General features: G+C 43.0%; 3 protein-coding genes across 3 annotated transcripts in view; 2 read left to right on the plus strand and 1 right to left on the minus strand.

Annotated features, from left to right (window-relative positions):
- The first annotated feature begins 433 nt into the window (after nt 1–433).
- LOC111972242 (lysosome-associated membrane glycoprotein 3-like) lies at nt 434–3,098 on the plus strand. Its single transcript, XM_023999183.2, has 6 exons — nt 434–569; nt 1,351–1,535; nt 1,774–1,899; nt 2,171–2,225; nt 2,344–2,517; nt 2,725–3,098. Exons 1-6 carry the CDS (start codon nt 524–526, stop codon nt 2,865–2,867), a joined length of 729 nt encoding a protein of 242 aa, XP_023854951.1. The 5' UTR covers nt 434–523; the 3' UTR covers nt 2,868–3,098.
- A 143-nt stretch (nt 3,099–3,241) lies between these two features.
- Nucleotides 3,242–23,599, plus strand: mccc1 (methylcrotonyl-CoA carboxylase subunit). The gene is made up of 19 exons (XM_023999182.2): nt 3,242–4,067; nt 4,737–4,780; nt 6,128–6,267; nt 6,353–6,448; nt 6,583–6,704; nt 6,825–6,972; nt 7,095–7,216; nt 7,309–7,420; nt 8,638–8,719; nt 8,892–9,019; nt 10,549–10,732; nt 10,839–10,948; nt 11,030–11,246; nt 19,312–19,398; nt 21,453–21,502; nt 21,602–21,739; nt 21,994–22,098; nt 22,454–22,525; nt 22,653–23,599. Exons 1-19 carry the CDS (start codon nt 4,015–4,017, stop codon nt 22,767–22,769), a joined length of 2,127 nt encoding a protein of 708 aa, XP_023854950.1. The 5' UTR covers nt 3,242–4,014; the 3' UTR covers nt 22,770–23,599.
- Nucleotides 23,600–23,701: 102 nt separating this feature from the next.
- Nucleotides 23,702–25,785, minus strand: part of LOC111972240 (phospholipid-transporting ATPase IF) — a 67,536-nt gene continuing 65,452 nt past the window's right edge. Inside the window, exon 30 of the mRNA XM_023999181.1 lies at nt 23,702–25,031. Coding sequence (XP_023854949.1) covers nt 24,950–25,031 — 82 coding nt within the window. The 3' untranslated portion in view covers nt 23,702–24,949. The remainder of the gene's footprint in view (nt 25,032–25,785) is intronic.

A 25,785-nucleotide genomic window follows, 5' to 3' on the forward strand; every position in this document is an offset into this window, starting at 1 on the left:
GGGGGGCCTCTTAAGCTAACAGTCTGATGTGCTCTGYACAGCTAGCAGGCCGRGGCTAGCATGCTAGCGGATGGGATTTCAGGGGGACGAAGCYACGGCGGAGCCAGTTGAGAAAAACCCCATCGGGCGAATCACGTCGGTGGTCCAGTCGTGATGAGTCGGTAAAGCCAGTTGGCAAAAAGAGGTATTGTAGCCCAAGTAGTGGCTGATGGACCTCTTTGGATAGCRGGGAGATGGGCCTAGCAAAGTTAGCTTCAGGCTAAAGAGTTGAGTAGACACAAAACAGAACATATCTGACCTGCAACAGCACAAGGTGCAGTTAGTTACATCATATACTGTCCATCAGCCATTTAAATAATAAAACAATTTAACACTCTTTGCCCCTCCCCTTGAATGTGCTCATCACTTGAACAAGACGTTTTGGTCTTCTGGAGAGGAATTAACCACGTCACATCTCACAACCCACATTTGGTGACAAACACCTAACTGAACACACAAGAAGACAGACAAACTCAGCAACAACATGCATCGTGAAACAATACTTTTTCTACTGGTTGTGATCATAATGGGTGAGTTACATGCACCTTTATCTAATAATGTTTAATCTATTCAGTGTTAGTGGTAGTCTGAAATAAATTGAAACTGGACAATGCTGCAATGCAGTTAACCACGAAGTATGGAATCGTTAATCTGCAAACAGAATAATACAGGCCATTTGAATCTGATTTTGATTCTGAGATGATAACAGTGGTACTCTATAACAGTGGTCTGTTGAGTGCACTCTTACATTTAAGTCATTTAGCAGACGCTCTTATCCAGAGCGACTTACAAATTGGAAAGTTCATACATATTCATCCTGGTCCCCCCGTGGGGAATGAACCCACAACCCTGGCGTTGCAAGCGCCATGCTCTACCAACTGAGCCACACGGGACCTCTTATAAAAAAAAGTGCTATATAGAACCTAAAAGGGTTCTTCAGCTGTCCTTATAGGTTCCAGGTGGAACCCTTTTGGTTTCCATGTAAAAAAAACTTTCCACAGAGGGTTCTACATGGAACCCAGAAGGGTTCTACCTGGGAAAAAAAGGGTTCTCCTATTGGGACAGCCGAATAACCTTTTTGGAACCCTTTTTTCTAAGAGTGTAAAACATTGCTCGTAAACTTCATGACATTTTACAAWCATAATCATGACCACTTCAACACATGTAGTAATACCAAACAAGTTGTTAGAATAGCTTATTTAGGTTTATTGTAAAAAAAGAAGCAGCTGAAACCAAAGGGTGCTTGTGAATGGTGCCTTGTGGTTTCTTTAAACTGTTTCACTTTACACTTCACTGCATACCCCTTTACAGGAAACAGCCTCATGACTGCAGCATTGGATCCTAAGCCCACTGAACAGGCCAYCCTACCACAGAGGCCTGTCCTTCAGCCCAAAGAGACTGTTCCTGTCACCGGAAACTATGTGCTGAAAGACCCTGCAGGCACGTCGTGCATCAAACTCTCCATGGGAGTTGAGTACATAGTTATTGAGAAGAAGGTAGGGGAAGTCACTTTCTCAGCACTTTTTGTTTAGTACATTTCAGCACTTCTTTGTCAGGGGTGAGATCTCATGTGGGTTGCTACCTAAGCTGTGAAAAATAGACAACAGTCACACAAAAAAAGGCTACAGATTAATATTATATTATAAGTAGCTGTAAATCCTACAACATCACTTGTTTGCTATTGCTTTTGTCCTTTTCCAATCCAATGCTACGTTGATTCTTATTTTTTTTCAGAAACCTTCCTATTTCAACTTAGACCCTACCACCACCAAGACTACTGGTAGATGTGCTGAAAAAGAGTCAGTTCTCTCCCTGGCTTTTCTAGGAAAGGGAGGCTATCTGAATCTCACCTTTGAAAAGGTACAAATTCAGAGACTTCCATTATCTCATGTCTGACACACATGACCACATTTTATAACTGGAAAACCTTTTTAGCCCCATATCTTTCTGACTCATACTGAGATAATGACTGTGAATTCACAGGTTGACCACAGTACTTTTCCATAACGAGCAGAAGCAGAGCCATAGATTATACATGGCTCTGAGTAGAAGCATACTCATTCAAATACATTRGCATGATGATTTGCATGTTTGGCTTTGAATAAACACTTAAGTATTTGTCCACCCACAGGAAGGGAACCTGACCTATGTGTCAAAGATCACAGCTAATTTGGCACCAGGCAAAGGTAAGTAAACCATCATGATCTCACAAAATAGACACATGATGTGAAACAAATGCATATAGATTTTTCTACAGATGTCATTGTCAGAAAAACAAGGCTGATCTTATTCTTCCACAATTAGGAATTAAGAACTATGCTGGGGTAATAGAACATGAGAAGCTGTTCCCAACTGCCGCTGGCCGCAGCCTCAAGTGCTACTCTCAGACRGAGTTTCATCTGTCTGAAAACCTTCGAGTGAAGATTGTGTCTCTTCAGTTCCAAGCTTTCAAACTCACCAATGGGAAGTTTGGAGAGGGTAGGTCACTTTAACTGGGGCCTTTCTGTTCACGATTTACAAAACCATTATACTTATGATTTTACTGTAGGGTTATATATGGTTTAATGCTCTTTGAAATGTAACATTGTAAAGGTAATGTTTTGCCCTTTCAGCCCATCAAAAACAATTATTCAAAGTGCTAAGATCCAGATGTTGTTTTCTAATGTCTCCCTTATGGCATTTCAGAGGTTGAGTGCAGGGCTGATTTCATCAAGAAGATCATTCCCATTATTTTTGGTGCCACGGTTGTGGGACTCTTGCTGATTGCTGTCCTGACCTTCCTGATAATCCGGGACCACCACAGACAAGCTGGCTATGACAGGATCTGAGAACGCTTCATGCAAAAAACATGAACACTTTTTATAGCCATGTTTTGTATTTCCTAAATGTTTTTTTTATCCATTGCTCAATTATACACTATTTATTGTTGTTTTTAAATATMAAATATTTCTGCAAAGAAAATATAAATAACATTATTACAGTAAAAAATATGTGAATGTGGTTAACACTTATAGGAAAGCTCTGTAAGTTTTCAATCATAATCAGCAAATATGGTCTGAATAATGTGGCTRTATTTTAGCAAATAGAATTTTGATGCTTCCTAATGTTTGGAAATMATATTCTGGTTTGAAGAGTGCATACATTCCCGTGTGGCTTTATCCAGTTGGAAATCCATTATCTTCAAATGCACGTATAAGTATAGATGTCTTGAATGCCTTTTTATAAAAACACACTGCCCAAAAACATATAATTCTGTAAGACATTGTTAATTCGGTCTTGAACCTCTCTGTGACCTCTCCTGAGGGTTAGTGCTATTCGTGATCCTTAGTATTTCCCGACCTTAAACACTAACCATAACCACTAACCATAACCATTTTACATTTCAACTTCAATAGTGTAGGGACACTCAAGGATCCCGCAAAGCACGGCCAGTCCAGAGACCCGGTTGACACTAGATAAAACACTCCACAAAGTCATAAACCTCGTCTATTTCTACAATTTATCTTCTTGATTTTAAACCTAACCCTAACCACACTGCTAACATTATTCCTAGCCCTTACCTTAAATTAAATTAAGACCAAAAAGTAKATMTAGGTTTTCGTACATTTTTACCATATAGACCGATTTTACTTTGTGGCTGTGGTAACTAGCSGAAACCCCACCTCCGTCTCGACTTTTTCTATTGGTTGATCATCTTACGGGTACTAAAGAGAGACAGTCTTAGCAAATGGAACTTCATTTTTGACATCACTCTGTATTTGTTGTTATTTTCACCAAACTAGAGCATGTTTTAGTTTTATAATTTCATAGAATACCAGTTCCACCGATCAACTCTAGTTGATAATACTTATTATAAAATGCAGTATCGTAACTAGCTAAGGCTTAATTGGTAAATCAAAATAATCGATTTCATAAAGGCAAACGCTTATAATTTTCTCATTCGGCTGCTACTAGACAGTTTGTTCGACAGCAGACATGTTTGCTGTCCTGAAAGTTCAAACCCTACAGGGTCTAAGAATATTTCAACAGTAAGTCGATAATGCTTGTCATATGTTATGTTATGTTTACTATTACTGTTATCTATTCACAATAAATGAACTGCTAAGAAGAAAATAAAAATGTTTATAGCTTTTTGTCTAGACAGTTGGCTAGCTAGCTAACTAGCTAGCGCCACTGGACAGCAAGTCGAACGTGCATCAGAATATTGTAGTTATCATCTAGTGTTAAACAAGTAAGCCAAAATAGCCACAACGACTAAGTCACTATCTTGTGTCGTGTATTTCAACATAACTAACGTAGTTAGCCTAATTACTTTTTAATATGCACCGATTTTGTGCAAGGTTAAATAAAGGTAACTAACTTAGCATAACAGCTAACAAACCAGCTAGCTAAACAATTTGAATGGTGAAATGTTTTGTTTCCAAAACAATGGGCAGTTCAGTTAATGCATATATATCAGCTAGCTAGCTAGTTAGATAATAGTCATTATCTTTGAGCAATGGTCATTATGCATTGTAGTATTATCCAGCTGTGATGAAGGTAGCCACCTGCACTGTGGTACATGGTGCAATTAGCATGTATGCCCTTGAAAGCCATTCATTTATGTAAACGGCTGTAACTACTGTAGGTGCTCTCTTGACATGACCTGTCCAACCAAGGTCTGTATCCTGCAATGACCTGTGATTGTCTCATCTTAGGAAATGTATATGGACCAAAGGATCAGTACGGTTTGCCTCAGTTGGTAAGTAACATGGGACAATAATATTCACAGAAGTGCTGACTTTAATGTGGTCTGTCTTTCAAGTTATTACTCTCCATCTAGATTGAACTGCAGAGGAAGCATTGTAAACTTAGCAAAAAAAAAGAAAACGTCCTCCCACTGTCAACTGTGTTTATTTTCAGCAAACTTAAAGTGTAAATATTTGCATGGACATAACAAGATTCAACAACTGAGACATAAACTGAACAAGTTCCACAGACATGTGCCAAACAGAAATTGAATAATATGTCCCTGAACAAAGGGGGGGTCAAAAGTAACAGTCAGTATCTGGTGTGGCTACCAGCTGCATTAAGTACTGCAGTGCATCTCCTCCTCATGGACTGCACCAGATTTGCCAGTTCTTGCTGTGAGATGTTACCCCACTCTTCCAAGGCACCTGCAAGTTTCCGGACATTTCTGGGGGGAATGGCCCTAGCCCTCACCCTCTGATCCAACAGGTCCCAGAAGTGCTCAATGGGATTGAGATCCGGGCTCTTCACATTGTTGCCAGTGATGTCTGGTGAGGACCTCCCTTACAACAGGCCCACGAGCTCTCAGTCCAGCCTCTCTCTCAGTCCAGCCTCTCTCTCAGTCCAGCCTCTCTCTCAGTCCAGCCTCTCTCTCAGTCCAGCCTCTCTCTCAGTCCAGCCTCTCTCTCTCTCTCGCTCTCTCTCTCGCTCTCTCTCGCTCTCTCTGTCTCTCTGTGTCCGTCCAGCCTCTCATTGTGCGTTCCTGGTGTAACTCGGGAAGTTGTTGTTGCCATCCTGTAACTGTCCCGCAGGTGTGACATTCGGATGTACCGATCCTGTGCAGGTGTTGTTACACGTGGTCTGCCACTGTGAGGACGATCAGCTGTCCGTCCTGTCTCCCTGTAGCACTCTCTTAGGCGTCTCACAGTATGGACATTGCAATTTATTGCCCTGGCCACATCTGCAGTCCTCATGCCTCCTTGCAGCATGCCTAAGGCACGTTCACGCAGATGAGCAGGGACCCTGGGCATATTTCTTTTGGTGTTTTGTCAGTAGAAAGGCCTCTTTAGTGTCCTAAGTTTTCATAACTGTGACCTTAATTGCCTACCGTCTGTAAGCTGTTAGTGTCTTACTGACTGTTCACATGTGCATGTTCATTAATTGTTATGGTTCATTGAACAAGCATGGGAAACAGTGTTTAAACCTTTTACAATGAAGATCTGTGAAGTTATTTGGATTTTTACGAATTATCTTTGAAAGACAGGGTCCTGAAAAAGGGACGTTTCTTTTTTTTGCTGAGTTTAATTTACTAAATTGGTACGTGTTACATCACTTATAGATCAGGTCTCTTTTCCTTTAGGGCAAGGCAGGATAGAGAAAGTACTCATTGCCAACAGAGGAGAGATTGCCTGCCGCGTGATGCGAACAGCAAAGAAGATGGGTGTGCGCTCTGTGGCAGTATACAGTGATGCAGACCGTCATTCCATGCATGTGGCCATGGTATGTCAAGGCTGTCAACTTTGACCCCTCAGTGTTATGTTTGTAGATGCAACTGTATTGATGAGGTTTTTCTCATGTTCCTTAGGCGGATGAGGCCTATAACATTGGGCCAGCTGCATCCCAGCAGAGTTACTTGTCAATGGAGAAAGTCTTGGAGGTTGCCAAGAGATCTGGATCACATGTATGTCAAGTGCAGTATTGTATTTATAGTATTTTTCGTTCTCAMTTATTATGACAATCCACTGTTTCTCAAAGTCGCCATACCGGCTATCACTGAAGAATAAGTTGGTGTTTGTAATTGTGTTTTTGTTATAGGCTGTCCATCCGGGATATGGCTTCCTGTCTGAGAACACAGAGTTTGCTGAGGCGTGCAAACAGGAGGGTATCATTTTCATTGGTCCTCCATCATCTGCCATCAGAGACATGGGTATCAAAAGGTATAGTTAAATGAATCCTCTCTTTTCAAGTCACTTTTCAGTTTTGTATGTTGTAAGTCTGATCTGAATTAGGGTTATTCAAAAGTTAAATCTTAAATCTACTCCTTTTCTTTTTCCTAGTACATCAAAATACATTATGTCAGCTGCGGGTGTTCCTATCATCGAGGGTTACCACGGAGAGGACCAATCAGATGAGAAGCTCCAAGCTGAGGCTGTCAGGATTGGCTACCCAGTGATGATAAAGGCTGTGCGTGGCGGGGGTGGTAAAGTAAGTAAGATATTGTAAATTCGGTTTTGAACCTCTCAATGTACAAACCAAAATGGTTGTTTCATGGAATGATAGTGTGGTTTGTGTTTCAAGGCTCCTATGGTTCTGATTGGTTTATCTAGGGAATGCGCATTTCACACACCGCTGAAGATTTCCATGAACAGCTAGAGTCTGCGAGACGAGAGGCTCGCAAGTCCTTCAACGATGACGTCATGCTAGTGGAGAAATTTGTAGAGGACCCCAGGTATGTAGAAGACGCTGTATATCTATTTGTTTTGGAGATTCAGACAGTACCCTTGTTTAGATGTCGTGTGACCAGATTCCTTCCCTGACCAGACACGTGGAGGTCCAGGTCTTTGGGGACCAGCATGGAAATGCTGTCTACCTGTTTGAGAGGGACTGCAGCGTGCAGAGAAGGCACCAGAAGATCATTGAGGAAGCACCAGGGGTAAGTGCAGGGTACCGGACTCCGCCCAGTACCCTGCCCTGAACTTTAGTCACTGTTACTAGCCGGCTACCACCCGGTACTCTACCTTGCACCTTAGACTGCTTCGACACTGGTATTTTTTATAATGTTACATACTGTTTTACCCATTTCATACTGTATTATAGTCAAAGTTAATCCTATATAACTACTGCAGTACACACCTTTTCTATTCATATACTGTCCACAATGTCTATACACACCATCATATATACATATACACTGAGTGTACAAAATATTAGGAAKACCTTGCTAATATTGCCTTCGGGACAGCCCCAATTTGTTGGGGCATGGACTCTACAAGGTGTTGAAAGCGTTCCACAGGGATGCTGGCCCATGTTGACTGCAATCTTTCCCACAGTTGTGTCAAGTTGGCTGGATGTTCTTTGGGTGGTGGACCATTCTTGATAAACACTGGAAATTGATGATCATGAAAAACACACTCAAACTGTCAAACTGGTGCACCTACAGTACTACCATACCCTTTTCAAAGGCACTTAAATATATTCACCCTCTGAATGCACGTATACACAATCCATGTCTCAAGACTTAAAAATCCATCTTTAACCTGTCTCTTCCCCTTCATCTACACTGATTGAAGTGGATTTAACAGGTGAGGATCATAGCTTTCACCTGGATTCACCTGGCCAGTCTGCCATGGAGAGAGCACTCAGTGTATATTTATATTCCGGACACTGACACTACTCATTCTCATATTTATTCATTCCTTTTTGGGATTTGTGTGTATTGTTAGGTATTACTGCACTGTTGGAGCTAGAATCATAAGCATTTTATTTATTTAACTAGGCAAGTCAGTTAAGAACAAATTCTTATTTACAATGACGGCCTACCAAGGAACAGTGGGTTAACTGCCTTGTCCAGTGTCAGAACGACAGATTTTTACCGTGTCAGCTCGGGATTCAATCTAGCAACCTTTCGGTTACTGGCCCAACGCTCTAACCACTAGGCTAGCTGCATTTCACTAGACCCGTGATAACATCAGCAAAATATGTACATGCAACCAATAACATTAGATTTTTGCTCTCAGCGCTAAAGTAACATGTCTTGGTTTCCTGTGTAAATGCTGAATAGGAGACTTGACTGCACTGTGGTTTGCACAACCTAGGCCATTCGAGTGTGTTTAATAATTTTTTGTTTGTGTTTGCACCTGTGCTTTGTAGCCTGGTATAAGCGAGGAGGTGAGGTGGAAACTGGGTGAGGCAGCGGTGAGAGCAGCCAAAGCCGTCAACTATGTGGGAGCAGGTGAGCAGAGAATGGACCTCAAACATTGTTGCTTTGAACACTCACTCACTAGAGGGTTATGAAAACATGATCTGTTGTTGTAATGTTTTAAATAGATGCTTTCCCATCCTTTGCACTACCCTGTGTAGCGGTGTGACAACCACATTTACAGTACGTCCCTGATTCTATGCAGGCACTGTGGAGTTCATCATGGATGCACAGCACAACTTCTACTTCATGGAGATGAACACACGTCTGCAGGTGGAGCACCCTGTGTCTGAGATGATCACTGGAACTGACCTGGTGGAGTGGCAGCTCAGGGTAAGATGGAAAGAGGGATGCCTTCAGAAAGAGGGGGTTGGGGACATCAATGTGTTGTAATACACTGGGTGTACAAAACATGAAGAACACCTGCTCTTTCAATGACATAGACTGACCAGGTGAATCCAGGTGAAAGCCATGATCCCTTATTGATGTTACTTGTTAAATCCACTTCAATCAGTGTCGATGAAGGGGAGGAGACCGGTTAAAGAAGGATTTTTAAGCCTTGAGACAGTTAAGATATGGATTGTGTGTGCCATTCAGAGAGTGAATGGGCAAGACAAAAGACTGAAGTGCCTTTGAACGAGGTATGGTAGTAGGTGCCAGGCGCACCGGTGTGAGTTTGTCAAGAACTGCAAAGCTGGTGGGTTTTTCACGCTCAAAAGTTTCRCATGTGTATCAAGAATGGGTCCACCACCCAAAGGACATCCAGCCAACTTGACACAACTGTGGGAAGCATTGGAGTCAACATGGGCCAGCATCCCTGTGGAACGCTTTCGACACCTTGTAGAGCCCATGTCCTGATGAATTGAAGCTGTTCTGAGGGCAAAAGGGGGTGCAACTCAATATTAGSAACACCTTCCCAGTTTTTTGTAGACTCGGTGTGTTGAGTGTATTTATGAGCTCCTCTAGAAGGCCTCATAATCCCAGAGATTAAAGATTGTATAAAGATTAAATGAACAATTTGTTAAAGCACCACCCTGATGTAGGGCTCCACGATATGGACAGAAAATCTTATAGCAATCTTTTTTATTTTCAATGTGTGATATAGATCAAAACACTTGGGTGAATTGTTGGAATCATAGTAATATAATTATTTACACTGAATGTACAAAACATTAACAACACACTGAGGGAGTGTGACGTAGCCTGTCCACCACTGTAAGCAGTGAGGTACAGTAGATAATTAATAACATGGGCTTTCTCTCTGAGGTTACGCAGCACAGCGGTAATGATAGCTAGCCACAAGATTACCACGTTAGATTACAGAGCAGTAATGCTATCACACAGCAGTCCTAAAGATAAGCTAACCATCAATGAGATGATTCACCCCAGCCATTACCAAATGTTCATACAATGCAAACTAATATTTTGTCCTCAGAACAGCCTCAATTCGCTGGGGCATGGACTCTACAATGTGTCGAAAGCATTCCACAGGGATACTGGCATAAGTCTTCAAAAATCCTTCTTTAACCTGTCTCCTCCCCTTCATCGACACTGATTGAAGTGGATTTTACGAGTGACATCAATAAGGGAGTATTGCTTTCACCTGGTCAGTCTGTCATGGAAAGAGCAGGTGTTCTAAATGTTTTGTACACTCAGTGTATATTAAAAAGCAAAGTGGAAAGCAGCATCGTTCTTCTTTGGATCAATCTGTTGACAGCATGCACATTTATAGTGAATCTAACAGTGAGGAGGAGGAACTGTGTTYCTTGAGTGACAGGGCGAGGCTTTGTGTGTGTGTGGGAAGCAGCCGCAACAGGAGAGAGACAACAAACCGAGTCAACTATAAACTACTTGGCTCTCAGGTGGCTGCAGGCGAGAGGCTGCCCCTCCTGCAGGAGGAGATCAAACTGATGGGCCATTCGTTTGAGGCCAGGATATACGCTGAGGACCCCAACAATGACTTCCTCCCTGGGGCAGGACCCCTCCTTCATCTGTCTACACCCCTGGCAGACGAATACACACGCATCGAGACGGGCGTCAGGGAAGGTACAGTACACCCAGCTTACCTGTAACTACTTACACCTATTTTGCACTAGACTGTCAGACAGAACTCTTAACCACATAGTGATGATGTACCGGTCTGTGTTCTCAGGAGATGAAGTGTCAGCCCACTATGACCCCATGATCGCTAAACTGGTGGTGTGGGGAGAAGACCGATCTGCTGCTCTGAAGAAGCTCAGATACGGTCTACGCCAGTACAACGTAAGAGCATTATACACACACTGGACACATCCCGTTTCTGTCAGAGACTTTTGATTGACCTTTGACCACTGATCRCGGCAGATCGTAGGCCTCAACACCAACATTGACTTCCTGCTGAGTCTGTCTGGGCATCCAGAGTTTGAGGCGGGGAATGTGACCACCAGCTTCATCCCCCAGCACTATGAGCAGCTGTTCCCTAAACCCATCGCTCCCTCCAGGGCCACACTGTGTCAGGCTGCCCTGGGCCTGCTGCTCAGAGAGAGGGCCAGCACCCAGACCTTCAGAGACCAGTCCAACGGTGAGGAACAACAACAGGCCTGTCTCTACAGGTCACTGAGAACTACACTACATGACCAAAAGTATGTGGACACCTGCTCGTCGAACACCTCATTCCAAAATTATGGCCATTTAATATGGAGTTGATCCCTTTTGCTGTTATAACAGCATCCGCTCTTCTGGGAAGGCTTCCCATTAGATGTTGGAACATTGCTGCGGGGGACTTTCTGCTTTTCTGTCACAAGCATTTGTGAGGTCAGGCACTGATGTTGGGAAATTAGGCCTGGCTCACAGTCGGCGTTCCAATTCATCACAAAGGTTTTTGATGGGGTTGAGGTCAGGGCTCTGTGCAGGCCAGTCAAGTTCTTCCACAKCGATCTTGATAAATCATTTCTGTATGGTCTTCACTTTGTGCACAGGGGCATTTGCTGAAACAAGAAACAAAGTTGGAAGCACAAAATTGTCTAGAATGTCATTGTATACTGTAGCGTTAAGATTTCCCTTAATTGGAACTAAGGGGCCTAGCCCGAGCCATGAAAAACAGCCCCAGACCATTATTCCTCCTCCAAACTTTACAGTTGGCACTATGTATTGGGGCAGGTAGCATCCTCCTGGCATCCGCCAAACCCAGATTTGTCCGTCAGAATGCCAGATGGTGAAGCTTGATTCAGAGAACGCGTTTCCACTGCTCTGGAGTCCAATAGCGGCAAGCTTTACACCACTCCAGCCGACGCTTGGCATTGCGTATGGTGATCTTAGGCTTGTGTGCAGCTGCTCGGCCATGGAAACCCATTTCATGAAGCTCCTGACGAACAGTTATTGTGCTGACGTTGCTTCCAGAGTCAGTTTGGAACTCGGTAGTGAGTGTTGCAACCGAGGACAGACAATTTTTACGTGCTTCAGCACTCGGCGGTCCCATTTTGTAGCTTGTGTGGCCTACCACTTTGCGGCTGCGCCGTTGTTACTCCTAGACGTTTACACTTCACAATAACAGCACTTGCAGTTGACCGGGGTTATACAGTTTGACAAACTGACTTGGAAAGGTTGCATCCTATGACGGTGCCACGTTGAATGTCACTGAGCTCTTCAGTAAGGCCATTCTACTGCCAATGTTTATCTATGGAGATGTTATACACCTGTCAGCAACAGGTGTGGCTGAAATAGCTGAATCCACTAATTTGAAGGGGTGTCCACATACTTTTGTATAGTGTGTGTGTACATACATATCCATACAGTTAAAGTCGGAAATTTACATACACAGCCAAATACATTTAAACTCAGTTTTTCACAATTCCTGACATTTAATCCTAGTAAAAATTCCCTGTCTTAGGTCAGTTTATTTTAAGAATGTGAAATGTCAGAATAATAGTAGAGAATGATTTATTTCAGCTTTTATTTCTTTCATCACATTCCCAGTCGGTCAGAAGTTTACAATACACTCAATTAGTATTTGGTAGCATTGCCTTTAAATTGTTTAACTTGGGTCAAACATTTTGGGTAGCCTTCCACAATAAGTTGGGTGAATTTTGGCCCATTCCTCCTGACAGCTGGTGTAACTGAGTCAGGATCGTAGGCCTCCTTGCTCGCACACGCTTTTTCAGTTTTGCCCACAAATGTTCTATAGGATTGAGGTCAGGGCTTTGTGATGGCCACTCCAATACCTTGACTTTGTTGTCCTTAAGCCATTTTGCCACAACTTTGGAAGTATGCTTGGGGTCATTGTCCATTTGGAAGACCCATTTGCGACCAAGCTTTAACTTCCTGACTGATGTCTTGAGATGTTGCTTCAATTTATCCACATAATTTTCTTACCTCATGATGCCATCTATTTTGTGAAGTGCACCAGTCCCTCCTGCAGGTTAGCAACATGATGCTGCCAACCCCGTGCTTCACGGTTGGGATGGTGTTCTTCGGCTTGCAAGCCTGCCCCTTTTTCCTCTAAACATAACGATGGTCATTATGGCCAAACAGTTCTATTTTGTTTCATCAGACCAGAGGACATTTCTCCAAAAAGTACAATCTTGGTCCCCATGTGCAGTTGCAAGCCGTAGTCTGGCTTTTTTAATGGCAGTTTTGGAGCAGTGGCTTCTTCCTTGCTGAGCAGCCTTTCAGGTTATGTCGATATAGGACTCGTCTTACTGTGGATATAGATACTTTTGTACCTGTTTCCTCCAGCATCTTCACAAGGTCCTTTGCTGTTGTTCTGGGATTGATTGGCACTTTTCACACCAAAGTATGTTCATCTCTAGGAGACAGAATGCGTCTCCTTCCTGAGTGGTATGACGGCTGCGTGGTCCCATGGTGTTTATACTTGCGTACTATTGTTTGTWCAGATGAACATGGTACCTTCATTGCTCCCAAGGATGAACCAGACTTGTGGAGGTCTACAATTTTTTTTCTGAGGTCTTGGCTGATTTCTTTTGATTTTCTCATGATGTCAAGCAAAGAGGCACTGAGTTGGAAGGTATGCCTTGAAATACATCCACAGGTACACCTCCAATTGACTCAAATGATGTCAATTAGCCTATCAGAAGCTTTTAAATGCATGACATCATTTTCTGGAATTTTCCAAGCTGTTTAAAGGCACAGTCAACTTAGTGTATGTAAACTTCTGACCCACTGGAATTGTGATACAGGGAATTATAATTGAAATAATCTGTCTGTAAACAATTGTTGGAAAAATTACTTGTCATGCACAAAGTAGATGTCCTAACCGACTTGCCAAAACTATAGTTTGTTAACAAGAAATTTGTGGAGTGGTTGAAAAACAAGTTTTAATGACTCCAACCTAAGTATATGTAAACTTCCGACTTCAACTGTACGTCATACAGTAAGTACCAGTCAAAAGTTTAGACGCATCTACTCATTCAAGGGTTTTTCTTTATTTTTAAAAACTATTTTCTACATTGAAGAATAGTGAAGGCTTCAAAACTATTAAATGACACACATGGAATCATGTAGTAACAAAAAAAGTGTTAAACAAATCAAAATATATTTGAGATTCTTCAAAGTTGCCACCCTTTGCCTTGATGACAGCTTTGCACATGCTTGGCATTCTCTCAACCAGCTTCATGAGGTAGTCACCTGGATTGCATTTCAATGAACAGGTGTGCCTTATTGAATTTCTTTCCTTAATGTGTTTGAGGCAATCAGTTATCTTGTGACAAAGTTTGAGTGCTATATAGAAGATGGCCCTATTTGGTAAAAGACCAAGTCCATATTATGGCAAGAACAGCTCAAATAAGCAAAGAGAAACGACAGTCCATCATTACTTTAAACAAGAAGGTCAGTCAATCTGGAAAATTTCAAGAACGTTTAACGTTTCTTCAAGTGCAGTCGCAAAAACCATACCATTAAGCGCTATGATGAAACTGGCTCTCATGAGGACCGCCAATGGAAAGGAAGACCCATAGTTACCTCTGCTGCAGAGGATAAGTTTAGAGTTACCAGCCTCAGAAATATCAGCTCAAATAAATGCTTCAGAGTTCAAGTAACAGACACATCATCAACTGTTCAGAGGAGATTGTGTCAATCAGGCCTTCATGGTCGAATTGCTGCAAAGAAACCACTTCTAAAGGACACAAATAATATTAAGAGGAGACTTTCTTTGGCCAAGAAACATGAGCAATGGACATTCGACTGGTAGAAATCTGTCTGAYTCCAACTTTGAGATTTTTGGTTCCAACCGCCATGTCTTTGTGAGACAGAGTAGGTGAACAGATGATCTCCGCATGTTCATGAGGGGATGGCTGCCGTCTTATCGGCTCTTAACCAACCATGCTATATATATWTTTTATTTTTTGCTTTTGTAACTTGTTTTGTACATGTTGCTGCTACTGTCTCCTTATCACTGAAAAGAGCTTCTGGACATCAGAACTGGGATTACTCCCCTCAGATTACACAGCYTTTTTCTTCAATGAGTCGGATGGGAGGGATATACTACAGACACCTGACCAGCCCAGATCGCCTTCATTCGRTGGGGAAGGAAACTGAGATTTTGGAAAAAGATCAGGGTGCCTTGTGAAGATCAGGTGARGAGTGGCTAATCTGCCTTTGCCTTCCGTCCTGCTAGCTAACGTTTTGCATGCCGCACCAACAATTTGCATACCACACCAACAGATCCACAGATGATGCAATCTCTATTGCACTCCACACTGCCCTTTCACACCTGGACAAAAGGAACACCTATGTGCGAATGCTATTCATTGACTATAACTCAGTGTTCAACACCATAGTGCCCTCAAAGCTCATCACTAAGCTAAGGGCCCTGGGACTAAACACCTCTCTCTGCAACTGGATCCTGGACTTCCTGACGGGCCGCCCCCAGGTGGTAAGGGTAGGTATCAACACATCCGCCACGCTGATCCTCAACATGGGGGCCCCTCAGGGTTGCGTGCTCAGTTCCCTCTTGTACTCCCTGTTCACTCATGACTGCACGACTCCAGCACCATCATTAAGTTTGCTGATGACCCAACAGTGCTAGGCCTGATCACCAACATCGATGAGACGGTCAATAGGGAGGAGGTCCGAGACCTGACCATGTGGTGCAAGGACAACAACCTCTCCCTCAATGTGATCAAGACAAAGGAGGTGATCGTGAACTACAGGGAAAGGAGGACTGAGCACGCCCCCATTCTCATCGGCGGGGCTGTAGTGGAACCGGTTGAGAGCTTCAAGTTCTTTGGCGTTCACATCATCAACAAACTAACATGGTCCAAGCACACCAAGACAGTCATGAAGAGGGCACGACAAAACCTATTCCCCCTCAGGAGACTGAAAAGATTTGGCATGGGTCCTCAGATCCTCAAAAGATTTTACAGCTGCACCATCGAGAGCATCCTGACGGGTTGCATCACTGCCTGGTATGGCAAATGCTCGGCCTCCAACTGCAAGGCACTAAAGAGGGTAGTGTGTACGGCCCAGTACATCACCGGGGCCAAGCTTCCTGCCATCCAGGACCTCTATACCAGGCGGTGTCAGATGAAGGCCCTAAAAATTGTCAAAGACTCAAGRCACCCTAGTCATAGACTGTTCTCTCTGCTACCGCACGGAAAGCGGTACTGGAGTGCCAAGTCTATGTCCAAGAGGCTTCTAAACATATTCTACCACCAAGCCATAAGACTCCTGAACAGCTAATCAAATGGCTACCCAGACTATTTGCATTGCCCCCACCCTCTTCTAAGCTGATGCTACTCTCTGTTATTATCTGTGCATAGTCACTTTAAATCTACCTACATGTTACCTCAACCAACTGGTGCCCCCGCACATTGACTCTGTACTGGTACCCCCTGTGTATAGCCCCGCTATTGTTATTTACTACTGCTCTTTAATTATTTGTTATTCTTACTTTTTTTGTGGTATTTTCTTAACTGCATTGTTGGTTAAGGGCTTGTAAGTAAGCATTTCACTAAGGTCTACACCTGTTTTATTTGGCGCATGTGACAAATAAAATTTGATTTGATGTGTGGTTCCCACCATGAAGCATGGAGTAAATGGTGTGATTGTGTGGGGGTGCTTTGCTGGTGACACTGTCTGGCATTTTTTTTAGAATTCAACCAGCATGGCTACCACAGCCTTCTGCAGCGATCCGCCATCCTATCTGGTTTGCGCTTAGTGGGACTATCATTTGTTTTTCAACAGGACATTGACCCAACACACCTCCAGGCTGTGTAAGGGCTACATTTTGACCTAGAAGGAGAGTGATGGAGTGCTGCATCAGATGACCTGGCCTCCACAATCACTTGATCTCAACCCAATTGAGATGGTTTGGGATGTGTTGGACCTCAGAGTGAAGGAAAAGCATCCAACAAGTGCTCAGCATATGTGGGAACTCCTTCAAGACTGTTGGAAAAGCATTACTCATGAAGCTGGTTGAGAGAATGCCAAGAGTGTACAAAGCTGTCATCGAGGAAAAGGGTGGCTACTTTGAAGAATCTCAAATATAAAATATATTTGGATTTGTTTAATACTTTTCTTTGCTTACTACATGATTTCATAGTTTTGATGTCTTCACTATTATTCTGCAATGTAGAAAGTAGTAAAAATACAGAAAAACCCTTGAATGAGTAGGTGTCCAAACTTGTGTGTGTGTGTGTATATATATATATATATATATATATACTGCTCAAAAAAATAAAGGGAACACTAAAATAACACATCCTAGATCTGAATGAATGAAATATTCTTATTAAATACTTTTTTTCTTTACATAGTTGAATGTGCTGACAACAAAATCACACAAAAATGATCAATGGAAATCAAATTTATCAACCCATGGAGGACTGGATTTGGGGAGTCTGCGAGCTGCTAGTGAGAGATAGATGATATAACCACCACTACAGGCTGATCCAACCTTTGATGTAATGTCCTTAAAACAAGTCAAAATGAGGCCCAGTATGTGTAGTGGCCTCCACGTGCCTGTATACCCCCTACAACGCCTGGGCATTGCTCCTGATGAAGGTGCCATCCGCCATTCCGCCGAATCTCCTGAGGGATCTTCCTCCCAGACCTAAACTAAAGCATTCCGCAACTCCTGGACAGATCTGTGGGTGCAAACGTGGCGTTGTCCCAGATGTGCTCAATTGGATTCAGGTCTGGGAACGGCGGCGGCCAGTCCATAGCATCAATGCCTTCCTCTTGCAGGAACTGCTGACACACTCCAGCCACATGAGGTCTTGCATTAGGAGGAACCAGGGCCAACCGCACCAGCATAATGTGTTCTCACAAGGGGTCTGAGGATCTCATCTGGTACCTAATGTGCAGTCAGGCTACCTCTGGCGAGCACATGGAGGGCTGTGGCGCCCCCAAAGAAATGCCAGCCCACACCCTGAACTGACCCACCGCCAAACCGGTCATGCTGGGTGGAGTGATGTTGCAGGCAGCAGAACGTTTCTTCACACGGGTCGTCTCCATATATGCTGTCACGGTCTGTCTCTGTGCCCAGTGTGAACCTGCTTTCATCTGTGAAGAGCACAGGGCGCCCAGTGATGCGAATTTGCCAATCTTGGTGTTCTCTGGCAAATGCCAAACGTCCTGCACGGTGTTGGGCTGTAAGCACAACCCCCACCTGTGGACTGTCGGGCCCTCCATACCACCCCTCATGGAGTCTGTTTCTGACCGTTGAGCAGACACATGCCACATTTGTGGCCTGCTGGAGGTCATTTTGCAGGGGATCTCACTGGCTCCTTCCTTTGCTCTATATCTAGGGAAGCGTTCCTGCTTGCTGGGTTGTTTTACATTTTACATTTAAAGTCATTTAAGCAGACGCTCTTATCCAGATGCGACTGTACTAAATTAAATTATATCTATATTCATCCTGGTCCCCCCGTGGGGAATGAAACCACCAAACCCTGGCGTTGCAAGCGCCATGCTCTACCAATGAGCCACACGCGGACCACGTTGTTGCCCTCCTACGGCCTTCCTCCAACTATCTTCCCTGATGTACTGCCTGTCTCCGGGTTAGCGCCTCCGATGCTCTGGACACTACGCTGACAGACACAGCAAACCTTCTTGCCACAGCTCGCATTGATGTGCCATCCTGGATGAGCTGCACTACCTGAGCCATTTGGTGTGGGTTGTAGACTCCGTCTCATGCTACCACTAGAGTATCACAGCCTCCATGCATTCAAAAAGTGACCAAAACATCAGCCAGGAAGCATAGGAACTGAGAAGTGGTCTGTGGTCACCACTGCTAACCACTCCTTTATTGGGGGTGTCTTGCTAATTGCCTATAATTTCTCCTGTTTCTATCTTTCTACATTTCCAACAGGCATGTGAAATTTATTGTCAATCAGTGTTGCTTCCTAAGTGGACAGTTTGATTTCACAGAAGTGTGATTGATTTGGAGTTACAAAGGTGTTCCCTTTATTTTTTTGAGCAGTGTATATACACACACACACAATTCTATTTTACTTGGTATTATTGTTTCACTCACATCTCTGACCTGTATTGTTGGTGCTTAAGAATTTCACTGAACCCTGCAATTACAGTACATCTGCGACCCTGTGCATGTGACTAATAAACTCTGATTTGATTTCTTCAACTGTTGGAGGAGATCCTAAACTGTCTCTTCTCTTCTCCCATCGCAGATCCCTTCTCTCCTTTTGCCTCCAGTAACGGCCGGAGGGTGAACATCCTATACAGTAGGAATATGACCCTCCAGCTGGGTGAAACTAGTGAGTCCGAACCTCCTTCACTAGGTCATAGACCAGTGGTCACCAGCCTTTTCTGAGTCAAGTTCACTTTCTGAGTTAAAATGAATGCCCAGATCTACAGCTCAGATTTTTTTGTTCATGACATAAAAAGCGTAAGCCTATGCAACGTTATCCTATTGAAAACAGTATTGTAGCATTGAGGTTTGCAGTAGGCCAGGGTTCATCATCAACTACTGTAAATTCAGCCGCGGGACAATTTTTTAATAAATTCTTCAGCTGAGGGTCTGGGGGCTGGATCAGAATTACAAATCATTTGTAGACTGCAAATTGAACGCAAGACGCCCAAACAAATATAATATTTGACTAAAACATGATCATTTCTCAAACCTTGCTTACATTTGTATACGATCATGTGTCTCTTTTATTATGTGTGACTACTTGGGAACCTATTTACAAAATTATTATCACTTAGAGCTGATTTCCTGGTGTTTTTAGTCTCATGCAAAATAAGTACATTCTCAGAACTTGGGGGGACAAATAAAACCACTTGCGGTCCAAATTTGGGGAACCCTGCAGTAGGCTATAGGCCCAATACATTCTCACCACATATTGGCTGTGCTTGAATTGCCCTGCCAGTGCATTGTTGTTCAGACCATTTAAAAATATATATTTCAAAATTTGATGTAGACAGTATGATCACACCGGTAATAGATCAGTTGTTGTATTACTTGTTAGGCACAGCTGAGTGAGCATACATTTTTATTTTACTGGGCTGATGGTGTCATCATCAGTCTCAGCGAAGGGAAAGCGCAGCAGACTGAGGGTCCGCCTCTCAATGTCCCTCCGCTCTCCATTTTCTCTGCTGACACTGACCAAAAAGGGACACTTGTCTTCCAGCTGATGGCGCAATTCGAGTTSGCATTATTACACAAATTCATGTTACTCCTATGAACAGAGAAGGTTTCTCTATTAAAAAAAGACCCAAGCCACTAATAATAAAACAAGCCTATCGATACATGTTCCTACTCATTCATTACAGCTGCAGTGCTGGTTGTAGCAGGAAGAATGCGCATTTGATTCCTTATATAAGTGTTGAATAAAAAGTGTTGCCGGGGCCGAGTAAAAACCTAAACCATGCAGTCACTCAAAACCAGCAGCTCTTTCCTGTATTCGTTGACAGTCTCTCTCTAGTCATGGTTTTAAACGTTTCTAAATCTCACAGTAGGCTATCAACTGTGCTGTAGCTTTCTTTTACGCCTGCTACGTTACTGCAGACACGGTATTCTGAGTCATCCAACCAATTGGCCAGCGGAAGGCCTATAGTGCACTTGATTTGCTCTCTGGGACCGCCGGAAGGCAGAGTTGATCCCTTCAGACATGAAAATGGTTATAAATGTGAATAKTTTGCCTACCCGATGCACAGGGCAGCTGAATCGGGTGAACTTACTGCCAACAATGCGAGACAAKAAAAAAATTGTAACGCAAGGCTTTATCGTTGGMTTTTTTACAGAAATGTTTGCAGATCAACTAGGAATGCCTAGGAGGTCGATCACGATCGACTAGTTGGTGACCACTGTCATAGAGAAAGCAGCCAGTAGAACCTGGTTTGATTGAAATGCTAAGTCAATCTTCATGTTGATGAGGAGCCCAAGTCTGTCTTCCTAGACCTTATTCTAATGACTGTTTTTAAATAATTCATGTGGTAATGACATTGATTAATTAGTGCGTCTGATTCCTCCCAGTCTATCAGCAAGCCCATCATCTATAATTGAACTTTCAGCAGTCCATATGACATCATTAGTCACTCTCATCCTCATGTTTCACTTTTGCTGAAAATATTTATTTGAATACAGAGAAAAGTACTTTAAGAGCTTTAAATCTGCTTTTTGTTTACTTGTCACATGAAATGTATAAGTAGTTTCCACTGAGGATAAAAGTTATTCATATTTTGTCATACAAAACAATCTTTAGAATAGGACACATAGATTTGCCTTTTATAGAAAATGCATGAGTCCATTAATCAAGTGGCAGAGGAAAGACTTCACACAGAACTTGTTTTTTTATTTTCTCTGCAGAAGTGGAAGTAACGGTTACATACAATTCAGATGGGACTTACTCTATGGAGGTACATGTTCTGTGTGTGTGTTGTAAAAATTGCCATACATATGTCTAAGTTCTCTGTGGCACATGATTTACAACTGATGGGTTCTGTCCCCTTCATCAGATTGGAGGGGAAATGTTCCAGGTGTCAGGGGAGGTGGAGACAGAGGGACAGGCATCATTCCTGCACTGCTCTGTCAACGGGGTGAAGTCCCGGCCCAAACTGGTCATCCTTGATAACACAGTACACCTCTTCTCTATGGTGAGTCTCGCTCCACTACAGCAGGGTTTCTCAAACTCGGTCCTGGGGCCCCCTGGAAGCACGTTTTGGTTTTTGCCCTAGCACTACACAGCTGATTCAAATAATCAAAACTTGATGACTTGGTTATTTMAATCAGCTGTGTAGTGCTAGGGCAAAAACCAAAACGTGCACCCAGGTAGGGCCCCAGGACCCTGCTCTAGAACACTGTCACTTTCCTTCTCAGGTCTTCTAACCCATCCTCTTCTCCCCATCAGGAGGGCAGCGCAGAGGTGAGCATTCCAGTGCCCAAGTTCCTGGCTGGTGTGAGCACAGGAGCACAGGGAGGAGCTGTGGCACCCATGACCGGAACCATTGAGAAGGTAATACATTATGGATCATCCCTTTTTTCTCTCACCACCATTATTTCTGTCTATAAAAGCTGACCCAGCCATTCTGACAGATGATCTTTAATATGTTGCTCTGGGATATGATTTCCTGCCAGATGGTCAGTTAGCACTCAGGCATGCTGATTCATGGGATATTAGCTCACTCAGCAGCTAATGTCGGCACATTATTTAAGCTGTACCTCCTATTGATGACATGGTGTGCATCGTTCAGATGTGCCACTTGATAAATGTCAGTTGTGGAAAAACAGACATTGAGACTCCTGTCCTAACATTAACAGGGCCATTTATAATCTATAGGTAAGGTCCTTAATATCTCCTCTTCCTCTAGGTGCTTGTGAAGGCAGGAGACACTGTGCAAATGGGAGACGCCTTGATGGTGATGAATGCCATGAAAATGGAGGTGAGCTTGTCATTTCCTACACACACACACACACTCGCTCACCACGTTGACTTTTCGAACCCTGTAGCCACTTACATTGTGCTGTAAATGAACTGGTCCTCAGACTGTGTCCTCTCGCTCTCTGCAGCACACCATCCGAGCACCTAAAGCTGGAGTTATCAAGAAGGTGTTTTTCAAAGAGGGCTCCCAGGCCAACCGACACGCAGCCCTGGTGGAGTTTGAGGAAGCCGCTGAAGAGGAATAATGTCTTGTGAATTTTCAGAAGCTGTAAGAGTTACTGTAGAAATCATAGGGAAGAGGAATTTACTATAGGAGTCGCAAACTGCTGTACCATCCTACAGGTCCATGTGGATCACACTGTACACAGTATGAGATGCCAGAAAATTCCCTTRGAGTTGTGGCAAATGTAGATTTAACAATACTGGTATATTTGCTTTGGGTTATTTTATCTTAATTTTCAAATGGCTGTATAAAAGTAGACATCTGGCTTTTGTACTGTCCTCTGCAAAGTTCTCTTGTAGTGTTTGTCTATGCAGCTTGGCTCATGGTACTACTGTAACCACTAGKTTTTTGGTGGGTGTTCTTCCTCTCCTTCAAACTTCTTTTTTTTCTAGCTTCACTATAGCCTGGTCCCATATGCTCTTGTCAAGTCAAACATGTTTTAATGATAAGGAGTTGGCATAGCACCCAGGCTACATCTCCAATTAAGGGCCATTTGCTGCTAACAGCCTCGCCTCACAGGCCTACCATGTTGTGTTAAATGACCAGAATCTGGTTACTTTACAGTCCAATAGCTAATACCAGGGCAAAGATGGCCTGCCAGCTCTCTTATCGTGTGACATACAAAATAGATTGACCATCAAATAACCAGAGCACATGTTTTTATAGGTGTTGTAATGTCAGTTAGTGTTGAATCCCCGCAAGCACACACTCCTGTGGTGAGTTATGAATGTCTACTAACCTGTGCAGTCATCCATTCAGTAGTGCATCTATTATTCACGTTGATTTGTATTTAGCTGAGGGTTGTCATTGTTTTTCTAAAAGATAATTTCAGATAAATTCTCTCTAAATGTCTCATTTTGTGGTTTTATAGAGGTATACTACTATGTTGGTCACAGTAGTGTGTGTGTGTATATTAGTTGCATACACGGTCTGCTGGAAAGGACAAAGGTTACATGCTTTTTAAAAACATTTATTCCGTAAACAGAATTTGCTTTAAACATCAGCAATGAAACCGTTTCACTGACAGGTGAGTAACATAACTTTTTTAAATGAACATGATCAAGAGATGCTGTTCATGTTCCTGACTTCATTGTCCAGTGCAGATGCATCCTTATTGCCAATGAAAATGGAGACTTCKATATTCAAACACCTCTTGGTGAATACTGGCTCGAGGCCAAATTTGACAATCTGAACTTAAAGCTGCATATATAAAACTGACAAATGACAACCGTAGCATACTAGTACAATAAGTATACTTCGCCAGTGACCAATGCTGACCTTGATAAATCGTGCTGTGCAAAGAAAAAAAGCTCCACTGACTACTTGATGGGCATTTCAGTGTCTCCCACTTCAAGCTGATGAGGCAACCAAATAATTCCCACGATTTTATATGAACTTGGCCATAATCGAATAAATCTGTGTGCATAAGTCATGGTCATTGATAGCAAGTTTAAAACGGTTGTCTCAATGACCCTCTAGACTCGACTCTGGCATTTCCGTTATTGTGGGCCAAAGGCCCCAAAAGATAGTTGAGTCAGGTGATGGAAATAAATACGCAAACAAACATTAAGTGGTTAATAGCATAGGGGGAAAGACACACACAAACATGATTTCAATGGTAATTAGCAATGAATGGAAAATAAAAACAATATTTGGGATTTTAAACAAACTAATATGTGCAAGCCATATTATACATTGACAGCTATTTAATATCTCATTGGGAGCTATTATATGGACATTCTCTTGACATTTCTGAACAAACGTACTACTAACAATCTGTGCAGAAAAGGCATATTTTAGGGACAGTTTCCAAAAAAAGCAGACTCGAGACCTGATCCAACTGRTTTCACATGTTCAAACCTTGAAAAATCAGGTTGTAAAAATGGAGGATATGGCTATCACGAGGCCCACCTAATTTCCTCAGGAAAGATGGCAGACCTTCCACAGTCAGGTGAAGCAGCAGCAACACTAACCTACAGGCGTAAAGTAGACCATGTTCTTTTTTTTCACTCAAGTCTGACAATTATTTTATCTTTGGTAGCATCTTATTCCCTTTTATTATTTACAGGAAGAGAACAGAGGCCCATGTAGCATCTCTCTCAAAGTGGTGGTGCAAAGCCTCATGTCATTGCTGGTCAGCCCTGGGCTGTGGTGAGTAGTTCCTCTCCGTGTGACAGGGTGGCACTACTGCTCTCTGCTACCTTAGCAATGAGCGGCCTCCATGGGTGCGAGCGTCAAGATGCTCCGATCGTTGGAATAGAAGGGGTCCGAGTCGCTCCATGATCTAAAAGCATCAACGACAGGAGTGAGGGGTGTGGGAGGAGAACTAGGCTGAAAACCTGTCTCGAGTGCTTCAATCCATCTCGGACCTGCCTAAAATACCCTTTTATTTACTGTTGGATGTGACATCCATCTTGCCATGGCATGGTACAGTAGGGTGATGGTACAGGAGTAGTTGAAGACCTTATCTGTATTGATATGAGGAGGCCCTGCCTTGGAATTGAAACCCTGTCATTCTGCTCATCTTCTACTGGCTTCCTGCCCTGTCACCAGACTCGTTTCCTGCCCTACACTTCAACCTACAGGGGTAGCAGCACAAGCAAACAGAGTTAAACTCAAAAGGAGGAGAGAGAATAGGGTGAGTACAGTGAGGGTTAGTACAGGATGATTTAACATGGATGACACACACAGTCAACTTCCTTCTCTCAGTAATGTCACTATATGCATAACCAGGTATACTAAATACTGTTTCTTTGAATGATATGATGCTCAGACCTTGGCTATACAAGTATATATGTGAACAATTTACACTGACTACCTACTGCTAATAGGAAAATATCATATAATCAATATATCAAAGACATCTTAAATATGTGCATATTTATAGTAAAATACATATCTAATATCAAAGAGCCCTTAAAGAAGGCTCTCAACTCTCCTTCAGGAAAGGCACAAGGCCCCTCCCTATCTATAGCCTGTATAAATTAACATTGCCACCAGGGGGCATAGTAGGGACTTGCTACATCTCAACCATATTC

Source organism: Salvelinus sp. IW2-2015, linkage group LG13 (assembly GCF_002910315.2).
Source record: "Salvelinus sp. IW2-2015 linkage group LG13, ASM291031v2, whole genome shotgun sequence".
Classification (NCBI taxonomy): Eukaryota; Metazoa; Chordata; class Actinopteri; order Salmoniformes; family Salmonidae; genus Salvelinus; species Salvelinus sp. IW2-2015.